This window comes from Trachinotus anak, unplaced genomic scaffold (genome assembly GCF_046630095.1).
Source record: "Trachinotus anak isolate AG129_WGS33_773 ecotype Australia unplaced genomic scaffold, CSIRO_AGI_Tana_v1 ptg000008l, whole genome shotgun sequence".
Lineage (NCBI taxonomy): Eukaryota > Metazoa > Chordata > Actinopteri > Carangiformes > Carangidae > Trachinotus > Trachinotus anak.
This window is the reverse complement of record NW_027273859.1, coordinates 15,641,945-15,662,424: the sequence shown is the minus strand read 5'-3', so window position 1 is coordinate 15,662,424 and position 20,480 is coordinate 15,641,945. Positions and strand designations below refer to the sequence as shown.

Here is a 20,480-nt window from a genome sequence, read left to right as displayed (position 1 = left end):
CCCCGAACGAAGAAACCAAAAAAAGGGCAAATACGTAAAAAAGTAGTCCAACTTTAACGATGTCAATTCAATTATATGTAGTTACATAACAATCATAAGCAATGCGGGACCACCCTGGATTCTGAGTTTTGTAAGTTTGATGAGCTAGAATAACAGGAATGGCGCTGGTATGTTTTCTTGTTAACTCCTTGTAAAATGGCTCGTTGATATATTCAGTAGTCTGAAACTGTTTAATTAATGTTGAATGAAAGCGCCCTAACCTTTGAGTCCCTATCGAAAATGTAGCAGTAAACCACGCAATAAACCGAAAGATATCAGACCTGGCAACACCACAACGCTCTCTGGGCAGTCCTACAATGGCCCGGCCCATTGTAAAAAATGTGCCTCATTTTTCCCTAAAGCAGGCCTGTCAGGCAGCACTTACCCTCAGCTCATGAACAGTACAAGCGAGCCTCGCTTCAATTAAATGGATCATATTTAGGTTACGGGTAGATAAATTAAAAATACAGGCTGTGGTCGCGGTTAGCTTTTGCCAGTCCTTACGAAGGAGGCAGACTTTGTGCGTAGCCTCCGACGGAAGGTGTACCTGAAAGGCAATCCTCAGGGAGAATTTAACATATTGTTTTCCTGTTAACTTACACCAACCCGCCAATTTCTAAAGCTAATACTGTTGAGTTATGGTTATCTGGTTACTTCAGCGGTGAGTTATTATCAACTATATCGACGCTGTAATCCGCCAGTGCGCCGTTGCCGTTGCGTAAATATCAACAGTTCAACTTAAATTTAGTCGGTTTTATAATTCTCACCTGAACTGCTAGCAATAGCGTTGTCATAAAATGAGGTTGACGTTGAGAGGCAACAGAATTACTATATGATGCTAACTAAGCTAGCCGTGCTAATGGATCGCATCTCAAGTATTTGAAAAAAAAGTCGTATCGAAGCATATTTATATTTGCATCACAATAAAGAAGATCGCACTTCTTCCATGCAAGGTGAAGCTCCACGAAATGGCGATGTGGAGCGACGTTGAACTTCTGACTAACGAGGATACAAACACTGTCCGTTTGGGCAATGTGTCAAGGGAGGAAAGTGGTAGCGGCTTGTATCAGGTGGACACTCTGGTCAAAATCTCCACTGCCAGTGAGGTAAAGTTTATAGTCCATATTTACTGTATACGAACTCGAATATATTCCCGTTGCACCATGTATTTACTACACACTCACATCCAGGGGTGTTGAGTTAGCAAGTCTTTCCCTTGCTAGTGACAGCACTGGTCAATCACTGGGTGGAAATGCTGGTTCTTGCAGGTGCAGACAGATCCCCGTCTCTCCTCCTGCAGTGGGTCAAACTGGAGCATTGTTGTTGCTGACAAGACAGTTATCCTGTTTGACCAGAGCTATCAGACCATCCTGCTTCTTCTTAACTTTGGTATACATGTTTATTTTGCACCTTCACACTGTTTACAATCTGTCAGATGTTAGTTTGTGTCATCTTGAGATGACTGTGTGGCTGCATCCAAATGAGCTCGTACAAGAATTTGTTAGGATGACTGATAGAGATTGCTTACTCTTTATCAACATATGTATATACATATATACGTATGGAGGTATGTATAACAAAAACAAAATCAGTTTGAGGTTGCTGTAGAGGTTCAGTTGCATGCCAGATTTCATTATGTCATTCCAGTAATGCAAGTTTGTCCTGTCACAGTAACTACTGACTACTGTACATTAACACTACGATTTCTTTTTCAGAAACTGATGTGGATGCTATTGATGTGTGCCTGGAGGGACAGTTTCTGGTGGTCTGTGAAAGAAATGGGAACCTTCATTTGATCTATGTTCCACACAAGAGAATCCTTCTCACGAGGGTATGAGTGTTTTTAATATAAAGCCTACCTGAGCAGGATTACATTAGATATGTATGATGTATCTATGTCAGACCTGACTTGACCTGACTTGTTATATGTCTATATACAATGTGATTTCACCTACAAAACTTGAAGAATTACACAGCAACAGCTGTAATAGCTCTGATAACTGTCTTTTTCTGAGGTTAGTTCGTGCTGCATGGTGTGCTTCACCTGTGTACATTATCAACATGTTGTGTCATTTTCTGCGTTTGTAGGCTTTGGTGGAGAAACCATCCAGTGGAGATAAGAAAACATATCGCTACCTCATCATAGAAGAGGACAAAACATCCTTAGGTGAAATTTCTACATGGATATGAGAAGAATCCATTGTTAAAAAATGATTGTGTAATGTGTGCTGGTAACATGAAAAAATGTGTAATTTATTCTCTACCTGACTAACATTTTTTTTTCTGAATCGTGTTTCTGGTTGACAGGGATGTACCATGTGTTTCTTCTCATTAAGGATGGGTTTTTCCACATTACAAACCTTGCTTTGGCAAAGATTGAGACAGGTATCAAAATATTATGTACAGCTGATTTAAAGTTTGTTTGGAGCCACCTTATTGAACAAAATTAAACTTTCCTTTTTCTTTTTACAACACAGCCATTGAAAAAATGGATGTGGGAGCTTTGAAAGAGGTAAGTTAAGGCAATCTTCTTTCCATGTAATAGCAAATTACATTTTTTTTGAACAGCAGATAAGTAATCACTTTTTTCCCTAATTCAGCTTCAGGCTTTCATCAAGATAGACTTCTGCTCCACTAAAGATTACCATGACGAGGGCTGCAATACTGCAGTCATGTTCAATGAGGGCCATGAAATCCACTTAATGATTGGGGTGAGTGGCTGAGAGAGAAGTTTGATACATTTTTATTTTTTTTTTATTTTTTTTATTTTTTTTACAATTTGCAGTTTTGATACATGGGTTACATGTCAATAAAAGTATATTTAAAGGACCAAATATAAGAAACTCTACTCACGGATTGGGATACAAACATGTAGTACTCTTTTTATTTTAGTCCCTGCCCATACTATGCTGTTACATGTCTAATTTTTCTGCATTTCATTTTGAATTGAATTTTATTCTATTTACAGTGCTAAATAAAAAAATAAAAAAAAAATCACAAACAGAATTTACTGTGAATTAAACATTCACATACAGTAATTGCATCTAGATCTTGTCTCAACGTTATTATATTCACAGGGGGATAAAGAGAATGTTTTGACTCACTGGATAATGGACCCTCATCAGGCCAAGATGTGTCTTGCTCACTCTGTCAACAATAACTTAATTCCAGGTAAGCTCTTGATTTCTGAACAGTATATAGCTACATGTTTTTAATGTGCCTTTTGAGAGATGCTAAAGAGGTGATGAATGTATGGGCTCAGGGTGTTGGACATGTGTAGGGAAAAAAATGGGTAAAAAAAAAGTATGTGAAATAGGTTAAAAATTTAAAGTGCCCGTAAAAGTACTTTGTGCAAGAGTTGTAAGATATATTCTCCTTATGTTTATTTCAAAGGCGTGAGAAAGATGGTGGTGGTGGAAAATCTCTTGTATCTTCTTGACACTGAGGTGAGTTCTATCACCGTAAGCTGTTTGATATACCAGTGTATGTTATACAGTCATAAAGTATTTGAAGTTTACATATGGATTACTTAACGTTTTTCTTCTGTGTCAGGATGTCCTGAGTCTTTGGGACCTACATTTCCTTGTCATGATTAACTGTTGGCCAGACCTTGCAATTCATGACTTTGAACTCACCACAGAATGTGGCTCTGCCTCCATGGTGGCGTATGTATCAATCTTTTATGACATGCTATAGCTGTGAATATACAGAGGGCTGTGCTGTCTTTAAACAATTTTGAAAATGTGAATTAATATGTGTGTGTATTACAGCCAAGACAAGGGCAGCATGAAGATGATTGCACTGACGAAGCAAGACAACAGTCAGGTAGCAGTGCAACTCCCTTTTATGAAAGTATAATAAATGATTATCTCAAGTCCTATTCTGAACTCGACATGATGGTTTTTCCATTTTTTTAGATCAACTCGCTGCAAATACGATTTCTGCCCTCCATGACTATTTGCTACTCTCTGGATGTCTCCTCAGTCTCCTGTCTTGTCCAGACAAAAATAAACATGGTAAAAAAAAATCAATCCTCATCAAATTGTCATTTGGATTTTGAATGCGCCATTTCTAGTTGTTCATATTGCTGCATATTTAAGTCAGCTGTTTTTTCCTCTGATTTCAGGACACCATTTATTTGGTGGAGGGCATTTGTCAGAACCCAGAAAGGTAGGAAAGGTTTTTTTATGATTACTGTGATGTTAAGACACAACTTAAGTGCTAAGGTGATTTAAAATATTAAGTGGTCTATTCTTTTTCTTGTTCAAGTAGTCGTGGAGAACCTATATCCTGTGTTGTTGTCAGATGCTTCACAGAGGCGTTGCCTGAAAACAGGTACCGAATTTTAAAACATCGACATGTTTCTACAGAAACTGTAGTTTGTGCAACTGTGATCTGTATGATGTCAGTATAATCTGACTTACTTGACTTTTTTATTATTCCCAGACTCAGCAGACTTCTTCACAAACACATGTTTGAAGAGGCTGAAAAGTTTGCCATCACATTTGAGCTGGATTTAGAGGTAACTTTGTGTTTGTATGTCTTGTAAAGAACTGTGAATTTCATGTGACTCTTTTGGGCTTTTTGTAATTTGGCATCACTGGAATGAAATATGTTTGCTATTTGACCAGAGAAGTATGATTTTAAAGTATAAAAATAGGTACACATAGTTCTGTTACTTTAGAATGGTGGTTCAGCTGGTGGTGATTTTATTACCCTAACTTAGACCACACACAACTAACAGTCCTATTTTTGTTCAGCTTGTTTACAAGGTGAAGCTTGACTTTGTGCTGGAGCAGCTGGCGTCTGCATCGGTGGGTGGCTATGGACAGGATGTGTGGTCTGATCTTGTGGACGAGGCCAAAACCAACCTCATGAAGATCACAGTGAGTGTAACAATGCTGTTTTGGAGCCTTGTTTAGTCCTATCACAATTTACTGATCTAAAGTGCTAATGAAACATGAGTTCTTCTTAGCAAACTGGTAGCAAGTATCAACCCCTTACTAATAGAGATATATTTTTTTGTGTTGCCTAGGATGAACAGTATGTGGTGGAATACTGTCTCAAAGCTCCATGGCCGACCTTTGACACAGCAGAGAAGATGCTAAACCACGCTGCCACACGATACTCCTCCTTACAGATCCAAGAGGCCTTGGCCAGACTGGCAACGTTCTGTAGCCTGCACGGCCTGGAAAATTTCAAGTAGGTTCAGTGCCCAATACTTTATTTTTTGTGTTGTACAATAAAATTTCCGTATTGTGGTTTGTCAATTGTGTACGTTAATGTGTGACTTTAGTATATTGCTCTGTCATCCATAGTGGAATTGCCTGGATTGAGTTTCTGAACAGCACTGATAATTTAGGAGACATTCTGACGCACCTAAGAGAAGGAGACATAAAGGGCGCACAACTCCTTTGGCTCAGATACGAGGTAACAAATACAAAGTATCTCATGATCACTGTAGTTTGCAAACAGTATATCAGTAACTTATTGCAGGATAATACTAATACATAAATTCAACCCTGACATCGATGAAAATGACCAAACAAAATAAACTCTGTGTGAGAAACGTCGTAGTGTTGGTGTCAGTTGTGATGTTGTCTACTGCTGGGTTTTGTGACAGGGACAGATTGCAGTGGAGTTTGATGAGAGCAAGCTTGAAGCTGTGCTCAGTGCCATCCCAGAGGACCTGCCATCCCAAGACCTCTGTCCTTGGTTTAGGACAGTTTTTGTTCCTTTTGTGAGAAGAGTGCTGCCAACAGGACAGGTAGGATACATTCTTTCAGTCATAAAATACTCTTATCTGCACCATGTCCTTCCATGTTTTCAGTAGTAAAAGTTCTATCTTTATGCGCCCATAGAAAATCCTGGCGAGATGGCTAGAGCAGAGGGCAAGGAATCTGGAGCTAACAGAAAAGGTAAATAAAAAAGCAACAGAAATTAACACTGGTGATTAATATTTGTTGATTTCAAGTTCCCATTGATTTTGATGACCGAAGAAAACCACTACAAGATGAAATCACAGTATTAACGGTAACAAATAAAGTGAGGGGAAATGTTTTCCATCACATGCTCTTGCACTTATACAGTACACTTATTATATATCTCTGATAATTTTATAGGTTTGTTTATTTTTTTTCTTTTATTTAATTAGCTGTATAAAACCAAAACCTCTGAGTTGGTCACCATTGTCTCAACAATGATAATGAATGTAATGTGTCTTTCCAGGGTGCGTGGCCACAGAACGGGTTGGACTTGGCAGTGCTTGGACTGCCCTCTTTATGGACATGGAGGAAATCTGTAAGTTCGCCACATTTTCTTTGTTTTCTATGAATCAGAGTATCAGAACTTTCACAGTGATGATCTACCCGTGAGCATGTAATGTAACGCCATCATCCTGCCTTTATGTGGTCCATGTTTGTGTCTTTTTTTTGAAAGGATGATAGTTATGGTGCAGAAGAGGTGGAGAACCTCAAGTCCCTGGTGTCCAACCTCCGTCAATTGCTGGACCTCCACCGTAAATACAGCTGCAGACTTTCACTTTCCGTCTTTGAGAAGGTTTGTCTTTTATTAGGTATATATTCTAATTATTTTAATTATACCCAGGATCACAAACGACCTTCATGCATCTTATGTAAGCTACAGTAAACTCCACAAAAAGTGGATAAAATAGCGATATTAAGAATTATGCAGAAATCTAAGCATTGCTCATCTGTTTCTCTAGATGTCAGTAGATCACTAAAAGGGTTCAAGCTGTGTTGTGGAAGTGATGGTTACTATGTTATTTCATTATGAAACTAAAATCGACTCCAAAAAAACCTCTCTCTCAAATACGGCATTTTGGCATTGTTGCCATGAATCACATCATATTGTCAGATGTTGAATGGTGTTTATTCTTGGTACATTTTGAGTGGGTGTTGTTTTGTTGTTCCCATTTTAAAACATTTTCTCCTCTGTTAATTTAAAAGGGAAGTGTACAGAGTGTGGCGTTCTTCATGCTGGACAAAGTGCCGGCTCCAGAGCTGATCGCTGCCACAGTGGAAAACAGCATCCTGCCATATGCTGAAGAGCATGAGATTGCTTTTGATGAGCTGCTTCTACAGTATATCAAGGTAAAACTCCATTGCAGCCAAACTCAGTGGGGACTTGCATTTGATTTTCCGAATACCCTGTGATGCCCTTTGTTTCTCCTCTTCACCAGGATCTGCTGGAACGCTGCAGTTCTCAGACCACAACACTTTTCACAGAATGGGAGGCTAAAGCAGTGGCTGTACTGGGTTGCATGACGGACACTGATGTAAGTTTTCTTAACAACACTACACACAGTTCACAGCGTGTTCACGGTTAATGATCACAAATATCAGGCAGAAAAACCAGTAAATGAGATGGCGAAAAACAGTTAAGTTCTTTCTGGGAGTTGTGAAATCTCACATTGTATTTTCTGCCAGCTGATGGTGGATGCTGTGCTGGAGATCATGCAGAAAGCTGTAGTACCCTGGAGTAATGTGGTGGAAAAACTCGTTCAGCAGTACCTAGAGATGGATGGACCAAAGTATGTTTACGTTGTCCTCACTTGAAATAGTTACCATTATTGTGGCAACACTGGCTAACATTAGCAGTCTTTAGTTGATTTTCTTCTACCTGATTTATCCTTCAGACAAGAGCTTTTGAAGGAGAGCTACCGTCTGATGGAGATAAGGAAACTTCTCAGGGGCTACGGGGTCCGCAACTTCAACCTCTCTAACAGCACTCAAATTATGGTAAGTTTGATCTGATCAATTTTGTTACACATGACTTCTGTTCTGTCTGCCTGCACACTTTCTGATTCCTATGTGTCTTCCTCAGACACTGATTAGATACATCCTGAAGCAAGACTTGCCAATGTCTTTAGAGGACTCCCTGATACTAGCTGAGGCATACAAACTTCCAACTTCACAGATAAATTACTTGTATCTCATCCAGCTGATTGGCCAAGGCAAGGTACGGTTATCTATGCAGAAATATGAAATAACCAAATTTTAATTTTGCATTTTGCTTTTATGCATTCTTGGTATGTTGGTAAGAAGTCTTTTGTGCTGCTTGCAGACTGAGGAGTGCATGACCGTCCTGAAGAGGCTGTCCTCTGCAGAGGCAGAGTGTGTGGTCGAGCGTCTCACATCCTGGGCTAGGCTGCAGCTGGAGGACAAAGTGCACATATCTGACGAGGTGAGGAGAGGGAAGATGGCATGTGTTTGAAATAAAAGTTCATTTGCATTTTAGGTACTTGTAATCGAGGATCAATTTTGTGACTGCAGTTTCAAGACTACTTAAGTCATATGTTGTCGTATTTTGAGATGCTTTAGATTTTCCCCATGCGCTGTAAATCTAATCACGATGCATGTGCCTTAATTAGAAATTTAAAGGGTTGTGTGTGTTTGTGTGTGTGAATCAGTCTGAACTTTCTCTTGGCCTGCCTTCAATAGCACAAGAAACACCAGATTGTCATAGCTCAGGTGATGGTGGAGGCTCTGAAATACCTGCACATAATCCAAAAACGTAAGTATTCACTTTACTCAGCTCTAAAACATGAACAGCAAAGTGTCCCTCAGTTTCAAAATTGTTTTTCTCTATGCCTAGTTGTTGTCTTGATTAAGTCAATGAATACTTCTCAGCTCCGGGACTTTAGCTGACCCTAGACTCAGCCTTCCATGTGGTTGATGCTTCAGGAGACTGTAGTTTGCAATCTGGTGCAGCAGAACATCATAGAAATGGATGCATTTAAAACGACTTCTATATTCCTGTCACTTGTAATGATATAAAAACAGAGCTTACAGGCAAAAGTTAGGGAAAGAAATCTCAGAAATGTCCATATGAAGATCCAATAGTGATACCAGGTTTTACATCCTCTGCAGATAATGCTCTTAAAAGCATGGAGTGTGAAAACAACCTCATCATGTTCAAGGCAATTGCCCACCTACAGGTGAGCTTCATTTAAGAAATGTTATTGAATGCCATTCTATCTGTTCTTTGATTTGGTGTTTTGATCTGCAGCCTTTTTTATCTGTTTCTTCAGGAGGACTTTGATGTTTTCTTCACCCCCTCCAACTATGAGGATCCAAACATCAGAAAACAGATCCAGGAGCATCACATCACATGCTATGAAAACACACGTGGCCGCACTTCATCTAAGGGGAAGGCCATGACAGCTCCAGTTGTGGCTAATGATCCAGATGGCAAGACCAAGACTATCTCCACAGAAGCTGGCTTACGTCGTCTAGGAAGACAGCTGCAGCGCACCGAACAGGAGCTCTGGTCTGACTTGGCCCTGCGAGCTTTGGGAGTGGGCAAGGTGGACAAGGCCCTGAAGATCCTCAGGTTTGCATTTGTGGATGCTGTGCTGAGAGTATGAATGCATGTGTGGGAAACTGTTGGGGATCGCTGTTGTAATCTTCTGACCCATTTGTTCTTCAATGATCGATATATTGTTTGAATATTTATAGTACTGGGAGGCACCTGGAGAGCCTCATGTTGACTTTGTTCTTTTTTTGTTGTGTGTTCAGTGAGCTGTATGAGCACCACTATAACACCAGCACAGGGAAGGTTTTGTTCACTGCTGCCAAGACATTATGCCAGATGCTGGAGGCCGATGTTCCCATGGTGCTTCCCAATAACATGGACTTGCCAGCGGTCATTCATGATCTGGCCTGCCAGGCCATCACTGTGTGCCACTCAGGTAAAGAACACGTGTAAACATCAATAATGTTCAAAAACATTCTGTATTGGTGAAAATAGCTGTTACGAAAAAGCTAATAGGTTAGATACCTTTCATCTTTGTTTATTTGCTGGGATCTTGTAGTAAAAAAATACACTTGTTCTGAGAACTAGGCTGGAAATCTGTCTTCAGTCTCATCTTAAACACAGTAAAAAGTATTATTTATAAATAACACAGATGACACACAAACAGCACAGCTTCAGAACAAGGACAAGTAATTATTTCCATACTGTCCATATAATAATAGTTTATCTGGTCTTGTTGAAGATGCTGTCTACATTCAGGACAATAGGCAGTAAAAACAGTTTGACATTCTGATAGAGCATCAAGGTTAAAAAGTTCATGAGACATTTTTTCATTCTGAGCTAGTCTGGTTGATCTCTGTTGCTTCAAATAATTTGTAAATTGCAAAATCCCTAAATTTATGATTATAATAATTGTTACAGATTTGCTCCTGGACTGTCTGGAGCTTTGCAAGTGCACACGGATAGCTATGGATGTCTATCATCAGTGTCAGTTATCAGACAACTATGGCTTTATAGCCAAGGTAAGTGTCTTAGCTTTTTCCATACAGTGACACTTCATTTACTTTATTTTGGTCTGGTTTGTGCTTGATGTGATCTTTGTCTGCAGACATTTAAGTCAGAAATCATATTTTACAAATTAGTAACTAGGAATCTACCAGGTGAAATCTTCTTTACTTTTAAGTGTGAGATTTACACACTGCAGTTGCAGACTTCCTATATAATGTGATTTTTTTTTTTTTTTTAAGTTCCCATAAATCTTTCCGAGAAAGAAAGAAAGCAAGGAAAACTTTTCATAAAATTACATTTAATTAATGTTTCTCTTACACAAATTAACCGAATGCATTAAATAAACATTGTTTTTTACTGTGTAATGTCACAGGATTTGACCTCGGAGGCAGAAAAGGATCCATATTCTCAGTGGAGTTTCCAGGATGTTTTTAAGGAGGATTGCATTGTTCTGGACCCGGTGTCTGTGCTCCCTGTTCAGTATGAAATTACCAACTGCCTGCTGCCTGTTTCTCAGGGTAAGAAGATCATCTATGTGGGATTTCATCACCATAGGCACTATGCAGCTGGTTGGTCTCGTCAGCTGCTACACTTAATTTATCCCCATTCTTGCAGATACCAAACTGTACCCACTAGACTGTTCCTGTCTGTCACACTGCTCATTTGAGGATGGTAAGTATTCAAGAAGATACTTGATACTTACAACTTTTTCTGAAAGTTGTCATTTTGAAAGTTTACCTTGTGTTTTGCCTGGCCCACTCGTAGGTTCAAACTACCTGCAGCCCCTCCTCGGGCCCCTGGCCAACATGTTACAGATGTTACAGGAGTGCAGTCAGCTGGAGCTGGCCCTCAGAGTGCTGGTCAATTCATACGGCAGCTGCCTGCAGCATGTCACCTCTAATTTAATGGACATAAAGCTATGTGTGCAGGTATGACTACAACATGTGATCCTATGAGAGCCACTGCCATTTGTGTTTCTGGACCAATTGCACTGTTATTATAGCTTTATCTACTTACCAGTGAGACTAAGCAAATTATTTTATGTTTCTAATGTTTGTTTCTCAGCTTTATGATAGCCAGGAGCTTAAGAAGTACAATATATGCCTGAATGATCTCCGAAAGACAACTACATCCTCTGTGAATACTGTGGCTGTGGCCCTTTTGAACAAGGTGAGTCTGCTGAGTCCAGTGTCATGAGAACATAGTGGTAGATTTACTGAATGTTAGTATGTTTTTACATAACTTTATCTCTGTTTCCTGTGTGTCGCAGGTGTTCAACTGGAGAGTGGTCGATCATGATTTTGCTATTGGACTTTGTACGCTTCTCTCAAAAGCAGAAGTCTTCAAAATACTGTGGAAGGTTATTGACAACACCTGGCAAAACTATGACAAAATCTTGGTAGGCAATATGACCAGGCTCTGCTGTATGTATTGTATTTGTATGGTAATTTATTTCCATAATTACAAGAGGTCGTGAACTGTGTATATGATATTGAGTGATGTTGAATCCTGCTTGAGATAATAATCATAAGTAGTATTAAGATCAGACCAAACTGAAGACTGAACAGTTTATATATAAACATTCATATGTATGGTCACATCTCCATCTATGTTATATTCAGCAAATCTAATCAGCAACTGTTGATCATTTCAGGCTGTGGCCAGGATCGGGGCCAATCTCTGCTGCTTGTACAATGAGGCAGAGGAACAAGAGAAGTTTCTTTCTGTCATCACTGATGCTGAGTGGGGCATCAAGCTTAGCAAATTGGAGGTAATGCAACATTTATGCTCAGGGGTCAAGACCTAAGACATTCAGTGGGTGTCTGTCTCACATGACTTGACATTTAACATGTGCACCCCTGCTCTGCTGCAGATATCCATCCAGCCAGTGTTCCGTCAGCGGCCTGAGATGAAGCGTAGTCTGATCCCTGTTCTGGTGAAGAATAGGAAGATCACCCCAGACATCATCCTCGAGTACTGCAGGTCAGCCACTCCCTCTACAGTGTCAAATTTTGGAATATGTATGGAATATAAAATTTCATTGTGGGTCCAGACTGTGCTAAAAGTCACCTTTTGCATATATCTGCAGCACATTTGGTTTAGACCGTGACTGTGTGATCAACCAGTACATTACCACCTTACTGCTGCTCCAAGAGGATGAGGAAGTTGCAGGTGACCTGGGTGCAGGACAGGAAGAGGTGCAGCCTCTATGTCATGCAGATGCACTGGAGCGAGTCCTGCAGATTATCCCGATGTTACACAGCACCAGCGAGCTCACCGACAGTCTCTGTGCTGCCTTATTCAAGGTTTGAGCATGGGGGGCAAATTAGAGAAAAATAGTTTCTCATTAATGTGAGGACTCAATATAAATGATTTTTAAACACTGATATATGAGGCTGATCTGAGAAATCAGATTTAAGGAAAATATAACGTATAATGGCAATTTCAACAAATCAAAAAGCAGCATTTACATGCTTTTTTAGTGTAACTTTTAAATGACAGCATGCTTAATATTTATGTTCACTTGCCAAACCAGTGTCTTGAATTTTAATGAGAATTACTGACAAACTGTACTTGGCATAACACTGCAGTGCAGATTCAAGATGAGTCTGAACCACACCATGGCAACCGTTGTAGTATCAAATCCTTTAGTGTTTCTATCCCAAACAGAATTTAAGTTTAGCAACTTAACCTGCAAAATGCCTTTCTCATACAGCTCAGCCCTTACAACTATGAGAGGATTGAAGTAGTGCTGAAGATCATACAGGCTGCAGATGAGAATGTGACCAGCTTTTCTATAAGTCAGGTAAAAAAAAAAAAACACTGATACATTTAACATTAAATAGTTCACTGTCTTCAAAAAGTATTCTGAAGACTTACAATCAATGTCTTTTTAATGCACAGGCAATGGGCCTCCTTCAGCACCTGAAATCCTACAAGCGGGTTTCTCCTCCATCAGACGTGGAGAACACGTATCTTCTGGAAAACGGCCTCCTGCCAAACCTCCTGTCCAACAGCAGACTGCCCTTCCACCTGCTCATGCAGACCAAACATTTCTGGAAGATTATCTGTGAGTTAGCAACTGTAGTTGTCTTATTTTCATTTTTCCGTATTAATGCTGATAAACTCAAATTACCTTGATGATGATTACTCTACTGATTTAAATAAATCCACACGGGTTATCTGTTGGTGTCAGGTGTAACCTAACAGGACTCTTAATTCATTTTAGGTCCTAACATTATTTCAGATATTTTAAACCACCTGTTATTATAAATATTTGAATTAATTGATATTTGGAGTTACTGGGATTTAATACTGAGGAAACTAAAATACATTTCTGTTTAGCTCCTGAGCTCAGTGAGGAGACCTTCCCTACACTTCTTCTGATCAGCAAACTGATGAAGGTACGTCCCTCTAATCTAAAAGAGTTAAAGTTGTATCCATAAAGTTTGACAATATCATGGTTATTCAAACCTTCCTGTCTCTTTCCAGGTGAGCCTTGACAAGTTGTATATGTCAGCAGCAAACCATGTGTTTGAGAAGAAGATGAAGCCTCTACTCTTAGAGCAGAGGAAAAAAGGTCAAGGTCATGGCTACAACAAGGAGACTTTCAAGGTGGCTAAGACCATGATGAAGTACATCCACTGCATCCAGAGCTCAGAGTGGGCAGCTGCCACAGCCCACAAGATCACCCAGGAACTACCACCAGGTCTAACCTGCAGATGAATCACTACACTGATGCTATGTTTGTGTATATATACACTGACTTGTTTCCTGCTCTTTACAGGCTATGAGAAAGCTCAGTCCCTAAGGTTCTGTTTGGCTCTTGGAGATGCATGGCTGAAAGATCCAAACCTTGAGGTCCGTATTTGTGTTTTTCACCAGGAGAAATATAGAGAATCAAACTTTAAATCCCTCAAAGCTCTATTTTATTATTTTTAAACATCAGTTGGTTATATCTACTCCCCTCTGATCCCAAGCAGGAGGCAGCGCGGGCCAGAGGGGAGACCTTTCTTTCCAAGCTGAAGCTGCAGTTCCAGCGCTCGGCTACTGAGAATACGCTGATAGCCAGCCAGCTAAACAGCCCAGAGCATCTGAAGCTGACTGGGCTGCCAGCCAGGCTCATTGTGGCCCTGTATGAGCACAGCAGTGTGGAGCAGCGTTACAGAGACTCTGGAGGTCAAACTTATCCTGGTGAGCACACTTTAATACAGGAGCCTGCTTTAGAACTGAAGTACATTAAAGCTCCATTATGAGACCAGATTTATTTTCTTATGACCTCAACACCCAGGTCAGCGCTTTCAGATTTTTTGAGATGGCAAAATATTGTGAGATTATATATATTTCAGATATACAGTATATAGCTCTTTTTAACTGGATTGTTTGTCTCTGTCTCAGACATTCACGCTGCGGTTAAGGAGATAGCTGCAGTCAACAACGTGGATCTCCTGAAAATCCGAAACATGATGTTGGAAAAGTGGATCTGCAAAACAGGTCCTGCTGTTGCCAAGGTTTGTCAGTCTTAGCTCACCCCTCACAGTTTCTGCTCATTTCCTTTTTCATTTACTTGCTTTCTGTTTCATCAAATTTGAGTCCATTGTGTGGAATTTTCACAAAACGTTTTTTCTTTAATAAAGGATATCGGTCATCAGGAATGTGTCGGCAACATCGAGGAGGACCCAGACTTAATGAGGTGAAGGCATCACTGTTTTCTTGCAGCATTTTGCATCTGAATACTCTTCAATTATGTTTTTTATTATAATCAAAATTCTGTGAAAAAAGTATGTTTTCCTTTTTTCCACTTTGACTTTGCATAGAAATAATGTTGAGATCAGTGAGATCAAATAATTTCAGTTAAAAATAATTGCATGGAAGTTAATTGTTGTCATCTATTAGGATACACACACACACACACACACATACACACACATACACACACAATACACTAGCGTTGCCTGTCTTTTAAGAATGACAGTGGCATTTTTACTGTTTAGCTTGAATGTCACTGTATTTCTGAAAACCCACAGTGACTGGGCAGACAGCTGTAACAACAAAATGTGTCGGCTCTGTTGTGTTTTTTTGATGTCCTCAGGGTGGTGTACATGCTGCAATCTTACCCCATCGATGATGCTGTCCGTCTTTTAAACCCTATCCTATCAGCTGAAACCTGGGTGAGGAATAAATTGCATCGAGTCAGTACTGGACAGTGTATTTAGAGAAAGTGGCTGAAGTCTGTTTTTGGATTTTCTCTTGTAGCCCCTCAGCTCCCCTGGGCCTCGTCTGACCTTCTGCCATCGGACTCGGGCCTTGCTTTGTCTCGTTCGCCTCGCCGATGCAGACACTCTGGAGGCCCAGTTACAGATCCCCAGGACCAAAATCCAGTATGAAAGCTGTTCAACAGTATGAAATGAAGTTTATTTAACTAAGCTTTGTAATCAGCAGTGCCTCTGTATTTTATATTTCCTTGCAGATATTACCTGAAGTGCTATATCTTTGTCTCCCAACTGGAGGCATTAAACATCCCCTACACAGTACACTCTTTCCTCAGTAGTCCCAAAGAAGGCTTGGTTAAAGGGTTGTGGAAGAACCACAGTCATGAGCCACAGGTATTTTCTGATATTTAAAACTATTGCAGCTTAGAAATGTCCCACACAGCACACAGGCTGTAGGCAAACAAACTGACCCATGTCATTTCAGGCGGTGCGGCTGGTGGCAGACCTGTGTTTGGAGTATGAGGTGTACGACCCCCAGCTGTGGAACAGTCTGCTTCAGAAGCTGCTTGGCTTCAACTTGGTGAGGACACATGCACCAGGAAATTGCTTATTCACACAATTTGTCTCAGTTTCACTATACCTATAGAGGAACTATACTATACCATTTCACTCATATGTGATGTTTGTCTTTAGTTTATTTCCAGCATTTGTAAAATTGTTGATAGGGATGGACTGCTCAACATCCATAAATGCATTAAATAAAAACAGTTCAGCTTTGTGTTTTAAATTAAAACTTGCATGTATGTGTTTTTTCCCCTCAGATCAGTCACCTCCAGAAGGTGTTAGAGGCAGCAGTGGCTGTGCCTGCTCTGTGGGAGGTATGGTTCATCACTTTCATTTTGTTCTTAGTATTTCCTGTGTTTCATTTTCATGCATAAAGTAAAAAATTGGGTCGCAAAGTGTATGATGAATGTTTTAATTGTTACTGAAATAACAAAAAAATTAAGATGACCAATGCAATCTGCAGCAGATGCAGTGCTCAGATATTCAGCTACTTGGAGCGGTTGCGTTTGCTGAAGCCAGAATTACATTGCATTTAAATGACGCATCACACACCTACACCATCGGATATCCTGTTGAACCTTAAAAAACACTTCTAACCATCACTGCTGACATACGACCTAGAAAAATTAGTGATAATGTAGATGAAGTTTCTTTTATTATCTTAATTTCTTTCCAGATTGCTAGTTTCTCCAGGACCTGGAGGAGTATGATACTGGCACCTTTTGTCTCAGGTACCAGATTTATAACAGTGAAACTCACCTCTGTTAACAAACAACATGGATTTATTTGTTTTGATGCTAATCAATGTTTTATTATACAATGGTCTGGTAGAATAATTGATGCTGACTGGCTAGAAGGGTATCCATTAAAATCTTCCAATACTCAAAATGACCTGAGAGCTTTGATCTATTCAATAATTCAGTTAAAAAAACACTTGTTTTTTATATGTTTACAGCATTAAATATCTTGTTTTACCTTACTGTGACATATGAGAAGACAATGTAAAAAAAATACTGAAAATTTGCCTGGACTGTGGGAGTTTTGTTTATGCTTTCTGTACAAGCACAAAGAGAGCTAGAAAATATAATAAATAGTGGAGAGATGGAGTTGCGTTCTAGTAAATTACTACCTTTTTTAATAAAGCCTTTTAAATTTTGATAATCTACATGTTTTCAGTGTTCAGTAGCTCTTGAATGCTCCTGACTGTCTCATCTGTTTTCTTGCTGACAGCCTCTGTTCCTCTGAGTCCTGATCAACAGGCAACACTCTACAGGACTTTCGTTCTCCTCCTCAAGTATGTATTTTATTCATGTTCAGCCATTTATTATTTAACAGCCGAACCAGGGACATGGGCTGCAAATAGCTTCAGCTCAACACCTCATATACGTTGAATCTGTTGTACTGCTCATCTGCATGTAACAGTGTTTGTTTGCATGGTCCTTTCTTCCAAAGGTGCCCTTTCCTTTTAAATCTGGACCTGATAGGAATTGCCAACCGCTTCGCACAGTTCAATCTGCCTGCCTTTGCCCTGGGAACTCTCCTTCTTATCCCCAGTGCCAATAAAAAGGCTCAGCAGATCCAGGTGAGTTTGTCCATGTCAATACAGCATGTCAGAAATAACCTTTTGGAAGATCTGTATCTTTTAGACTCTTAATTACAATCAGACTGTCTTGAACATCATTGTCTTCTTGCCGTTCCCAGGGCTTTCTGTCAGTCTGTAACCCAGTCACCATCCTTGAGCAGGTGGAAGAACTTATGAACACTGGGGAATTGGCTGGAATCCCCTCACAGGTGAGATGTTAATTTAGGTTGAATATGAATGGGGTTTGGTTTGTTTTTGGTTTTTGTTTTGTTTTTGGTTTTTGGTTTTTGGTTTTTGGTTTTTGTTTTGTTTTGTTTTTTGGTAACCACTGACACAAAAACCAACATTTCAACTGCTTTCATCTTTCACTTTATAAACCAACTGCTTTAGCTTTAGTGCACCGCTGTTGTAAAACTTCCTGTAACTAGATATTTATACAGTATATACCATATTGAAACATTGTGCAAACATTGCTGTGCCACCTGTTGCTAAATCTTAGTAAACAGGAAACGATGTCAGATGGGTCTGATGGTGTAAAGATATTGAAAGAGATGTGTCTATAGAATACCATGTCCTGGCTTATTCTATATGGGGACTGATTTGCTGTGCTACTGTAAACACAAATGTATAGAAAAGGGCTGTCAGGTGCCATGAAATATATTTGCCTTGTTGTTGCAACCTTTATTGCCATTTTGGTTTGTTCCTTTCAATTGCACTGTATCACATTATTGCATGATACTACTTTTCTACCTTAAACTTTACCTTTACCTTTCTACCTCAGATCAGGGAGACTGTATTAACTTTCATCAGTCAAAATGGGCAGCACCAGAAACTGTTGAAGACCAAACATTTTAAGTATCTGAAGCAGCTCATGGTGTCAAGTGGCCAGCCTAACCAGGTGAAAAACCTGGTGGACTACCTGATCAGCCAGAACTGGTAGGTTTTTATTTTATTTTATTCAATTTTATTTTATTTGTGTTTTGATTTTATTGTCATCTTTTTCCAAATAGGAAAGGAGATCAACAAACCTTTCTGATCGAAGTTAGTTAAAAAAAAAAAAAAAAAAAAAAAAAAAAAGATGATAAATGGTACAGGTACAGATAGTATTTGTCTGATACATCAGGTGTTTTTGGGCATTTTCATCTAGCTGATGATGAGATGGAGCCAAATCCAGCCAGTGAATGTTATGGCAGCCAGTGACTGTAGGAGATGTTAAGAGGCTGGAAATCCGCATATTGAGACAGTGATCAGAAACTCTCCGTATGTTATATCAAAATATAATATCAAATATATAATCCAAATGGGATGAGAATAATAAACAAGCTACTATTATGCATAACTATACACACAGTAGGTGTAAATACACACATAAGATGATAAAAAAAGACAGGACACTTTTTCAGAATTCTCTGACCTCCTTCTCAACGTAGTTACATATCACCTTTTAATCTTTGATACTATTAATGGTTTGCATTGTTTCTGCAATAGAAACAATGTGTGTGTTCATCCATTCTGTGGGGAGTGATGCTTTTAATTGTTCCAACATTTAAAGGCTCAATCTGTCTTCATCACCTTCATCCCCTGGAGGCAGGAAAATCGTACAAACTATGTTATAATGATAATGAGCTCTAATGACGTTTAAATATTTGGTTTAACTTCCTTTGAAGTTATAGATGTAGTTTTTGGGTTAAACAGGGCTTGAAATTTAATATAACTTTTTTTTTTTTTTTTTAAAGTTGATATTGTTAAGGTTAGAAGACCTGAACAATCAAGTGTAACTGCACACCACCACCACATGGTGTCTAAGGATCCTTGACTGTTAAAGAGCAAAACAGAACTTGTCCAAAAACCTATCAAAGTTTGACCTTTTCAAATGTACAATTTGAGTTCTTCACCTCAAATTCTTTTAATATGCTCTTCAGCCAGGATGATGCTGACTCACTCATTCGTGACTACATGAAACAGAGAGAGCATCAAAGAGGAAAAACGCTGGCAAACGGCTCACCATCACCGAGCTGCCTGAAGGTAACTGAAGCTAATATCCTGGCCCTGTTTAGTCTGGAATAAACGCCACACTACAAAGAGATTCATATAATAAAAAATTAACATGGTGTTTGATGACATTAAAATCTTATTTATGTTCTATTAATTTAAGTAGTTTGCATAGATTGCATATTGTTTCTGTTTGACTGTTACATCCAGGTGATTATTGAACTGTGATACATAACAGGCTTATGTAATTTGATTTGCAGGAGTTTCTCAACATCCAAAATGGAGTTTCAGGATGAACTGACACTATCCTTTCAGCTTATTTATATAATCTTACTTGGTCTGTCTGGGACTAAGATGCAATATTTGCACTTGGCATTTAACTTTCAATTGTTTATGTAATATTTGAATAAATGCTTTTCATTATTGAAAATTGTGTGAGAATTCTTGGGGAAAAAAATCAAAAATCTACATATTTGAATCAATTTTTATGTTATTACCTACCTTATTTACCATTACACTCACCAAGCACTTATTAGAAAAACCATACTAATACTGAGTAGGTCATGTTGACGTGAATGCATCACATAATTTCTGGAGATTTATCAGCTGCACATTCATTTTGCCAATCTCTCGTTCTACCACATCTAAAAGGTGTTTGACCAGATACAGATCTGGTGTGGGGACGCCACTGAATTACACTGAACACTCTATTCACATTATTCATGATGCCAGTTTGAGACAACTTCTGCTTTGTAGGTAAGAGGAATAAGTCTTTGTTGGCTGGAGGAGGTGTTTGTGGTTTTACA

The 20,480-nt window shown here is 39.2% G+C and overlaps 1 protein-coding gene across 2 annotated transcripts; it reads left to right on the top strand.

Annotated features, from left to right (window-relative positions):
* Positions 1–28: 28 nt before the first annotated feature.
* On the top strand, positions 29–20,164 carry kntc1 (kinetochore associated 1). 2 transcript variants are annotated; one of them, XM_071483017.1, is made up of 62 exons: positions 29–700; positions 993–1,145; positions 1,308–1,428; positions 1,755–1,870; positions 2,128–2,206; positions 2,347–2,424; positions 2,517–2,551; positions 2,640–2,750; positions 3,117–3,210; positions 3,433–3,485; positions 3,592–3,704; positions 3,810–3,864; positions 3,957–4,055; positions 4,166–4,209; positions 4,309–4,374; positions 4,486–4,561; positions 4,800–4,925; positions 5,075–5,241; positions 5,358–5,469; positions 5,663–5,806; positions 5,901–5,957; positions 6,268–6,339; positions 6,478–6,597; positions 7,008–7,151; positions 7,241–7,336; positions 7,488–7,591; positions 7,697–7,799; positions 7,885–8,019; positions 8,125–8,244; positions 8,502–8,574; positions 8,931–8,998; positions 9,092–9,393; positions 9,579–9,751; positions 10,237–10,337; positions 10,697–10,841; positions 10,939–10,995; positions 11,089–11,252; positions 11,389–11,493; positions 11,594–11,722; positions 11,978–12,094; positions 12,197–12,306; positions 12,413–12,629; positions 13,040–13,129; positions 13,228–13,393; positions 13,669–13,727; positions 13,816–14,032; positions 14,111–14,184; positions 14,307–14,517; positions 14,722–14,834; positions 14,961–15,016; positions 15,416–15,494; positions 15,580–15,704; positions 15,794–15,929; positions 16,021–16,116; positions 16,358–16,414; positions 16,777–16,831; positions 17,331–17,394; positions 17,553–17,682; positions 17,802–17,891; positions 18,464–18,618; positions 19,605–19,707; positions 19,935–20,164. In XM_071483017.1, the coding sequence occupies exons 2-62, from the start codon at positions 1,008–1,010 to the stop codon at positions 19,968–19,970; spliced, it is 6,651 nt and encodes a 2,216-aa protein (XP_071339118.1). In that variant the 5' UTR covers positions 29–700; positions 993–1,007; the 3' UTR covers positions 19,971–20,164. The 2 variants fall into 2 exon arrangements, with proteins under 2 accessions (XP_071339118.1, XP_071339119.1); XM_071483018.1 differs by having other exon boundaries at positions 30–1,145; positions 4,312–4,374; positions 19,935–20,163.
* Positions 20,165–20,480: the final 316 nt, after the last annotated feature.

Bases quoted from the DNA above. Each gene is read 5' to 3' on its own strand.
- kntc1 (XM_071483017.1), top strand. From the start codon at position 1,008: ATGGCGATGTGGAGCGACGTTGAACTTCTGACTAACGAGGATACAAAC. The intron at 3,211-3,432 runs GTAAGCTCTTGA...TTTATTTCAAAG, and splicing joins CAACAATAACTTAATTCCAG to GCGTGAGAAAGATGGTGGTG. The intron at 14,518-14,721 runs GTGAGCACACTT...TCTCTGTCTCAG, and splicing joins TGGAGGTCAAACTTATCCTG to ACATTCACGCTGCGGTTAAG.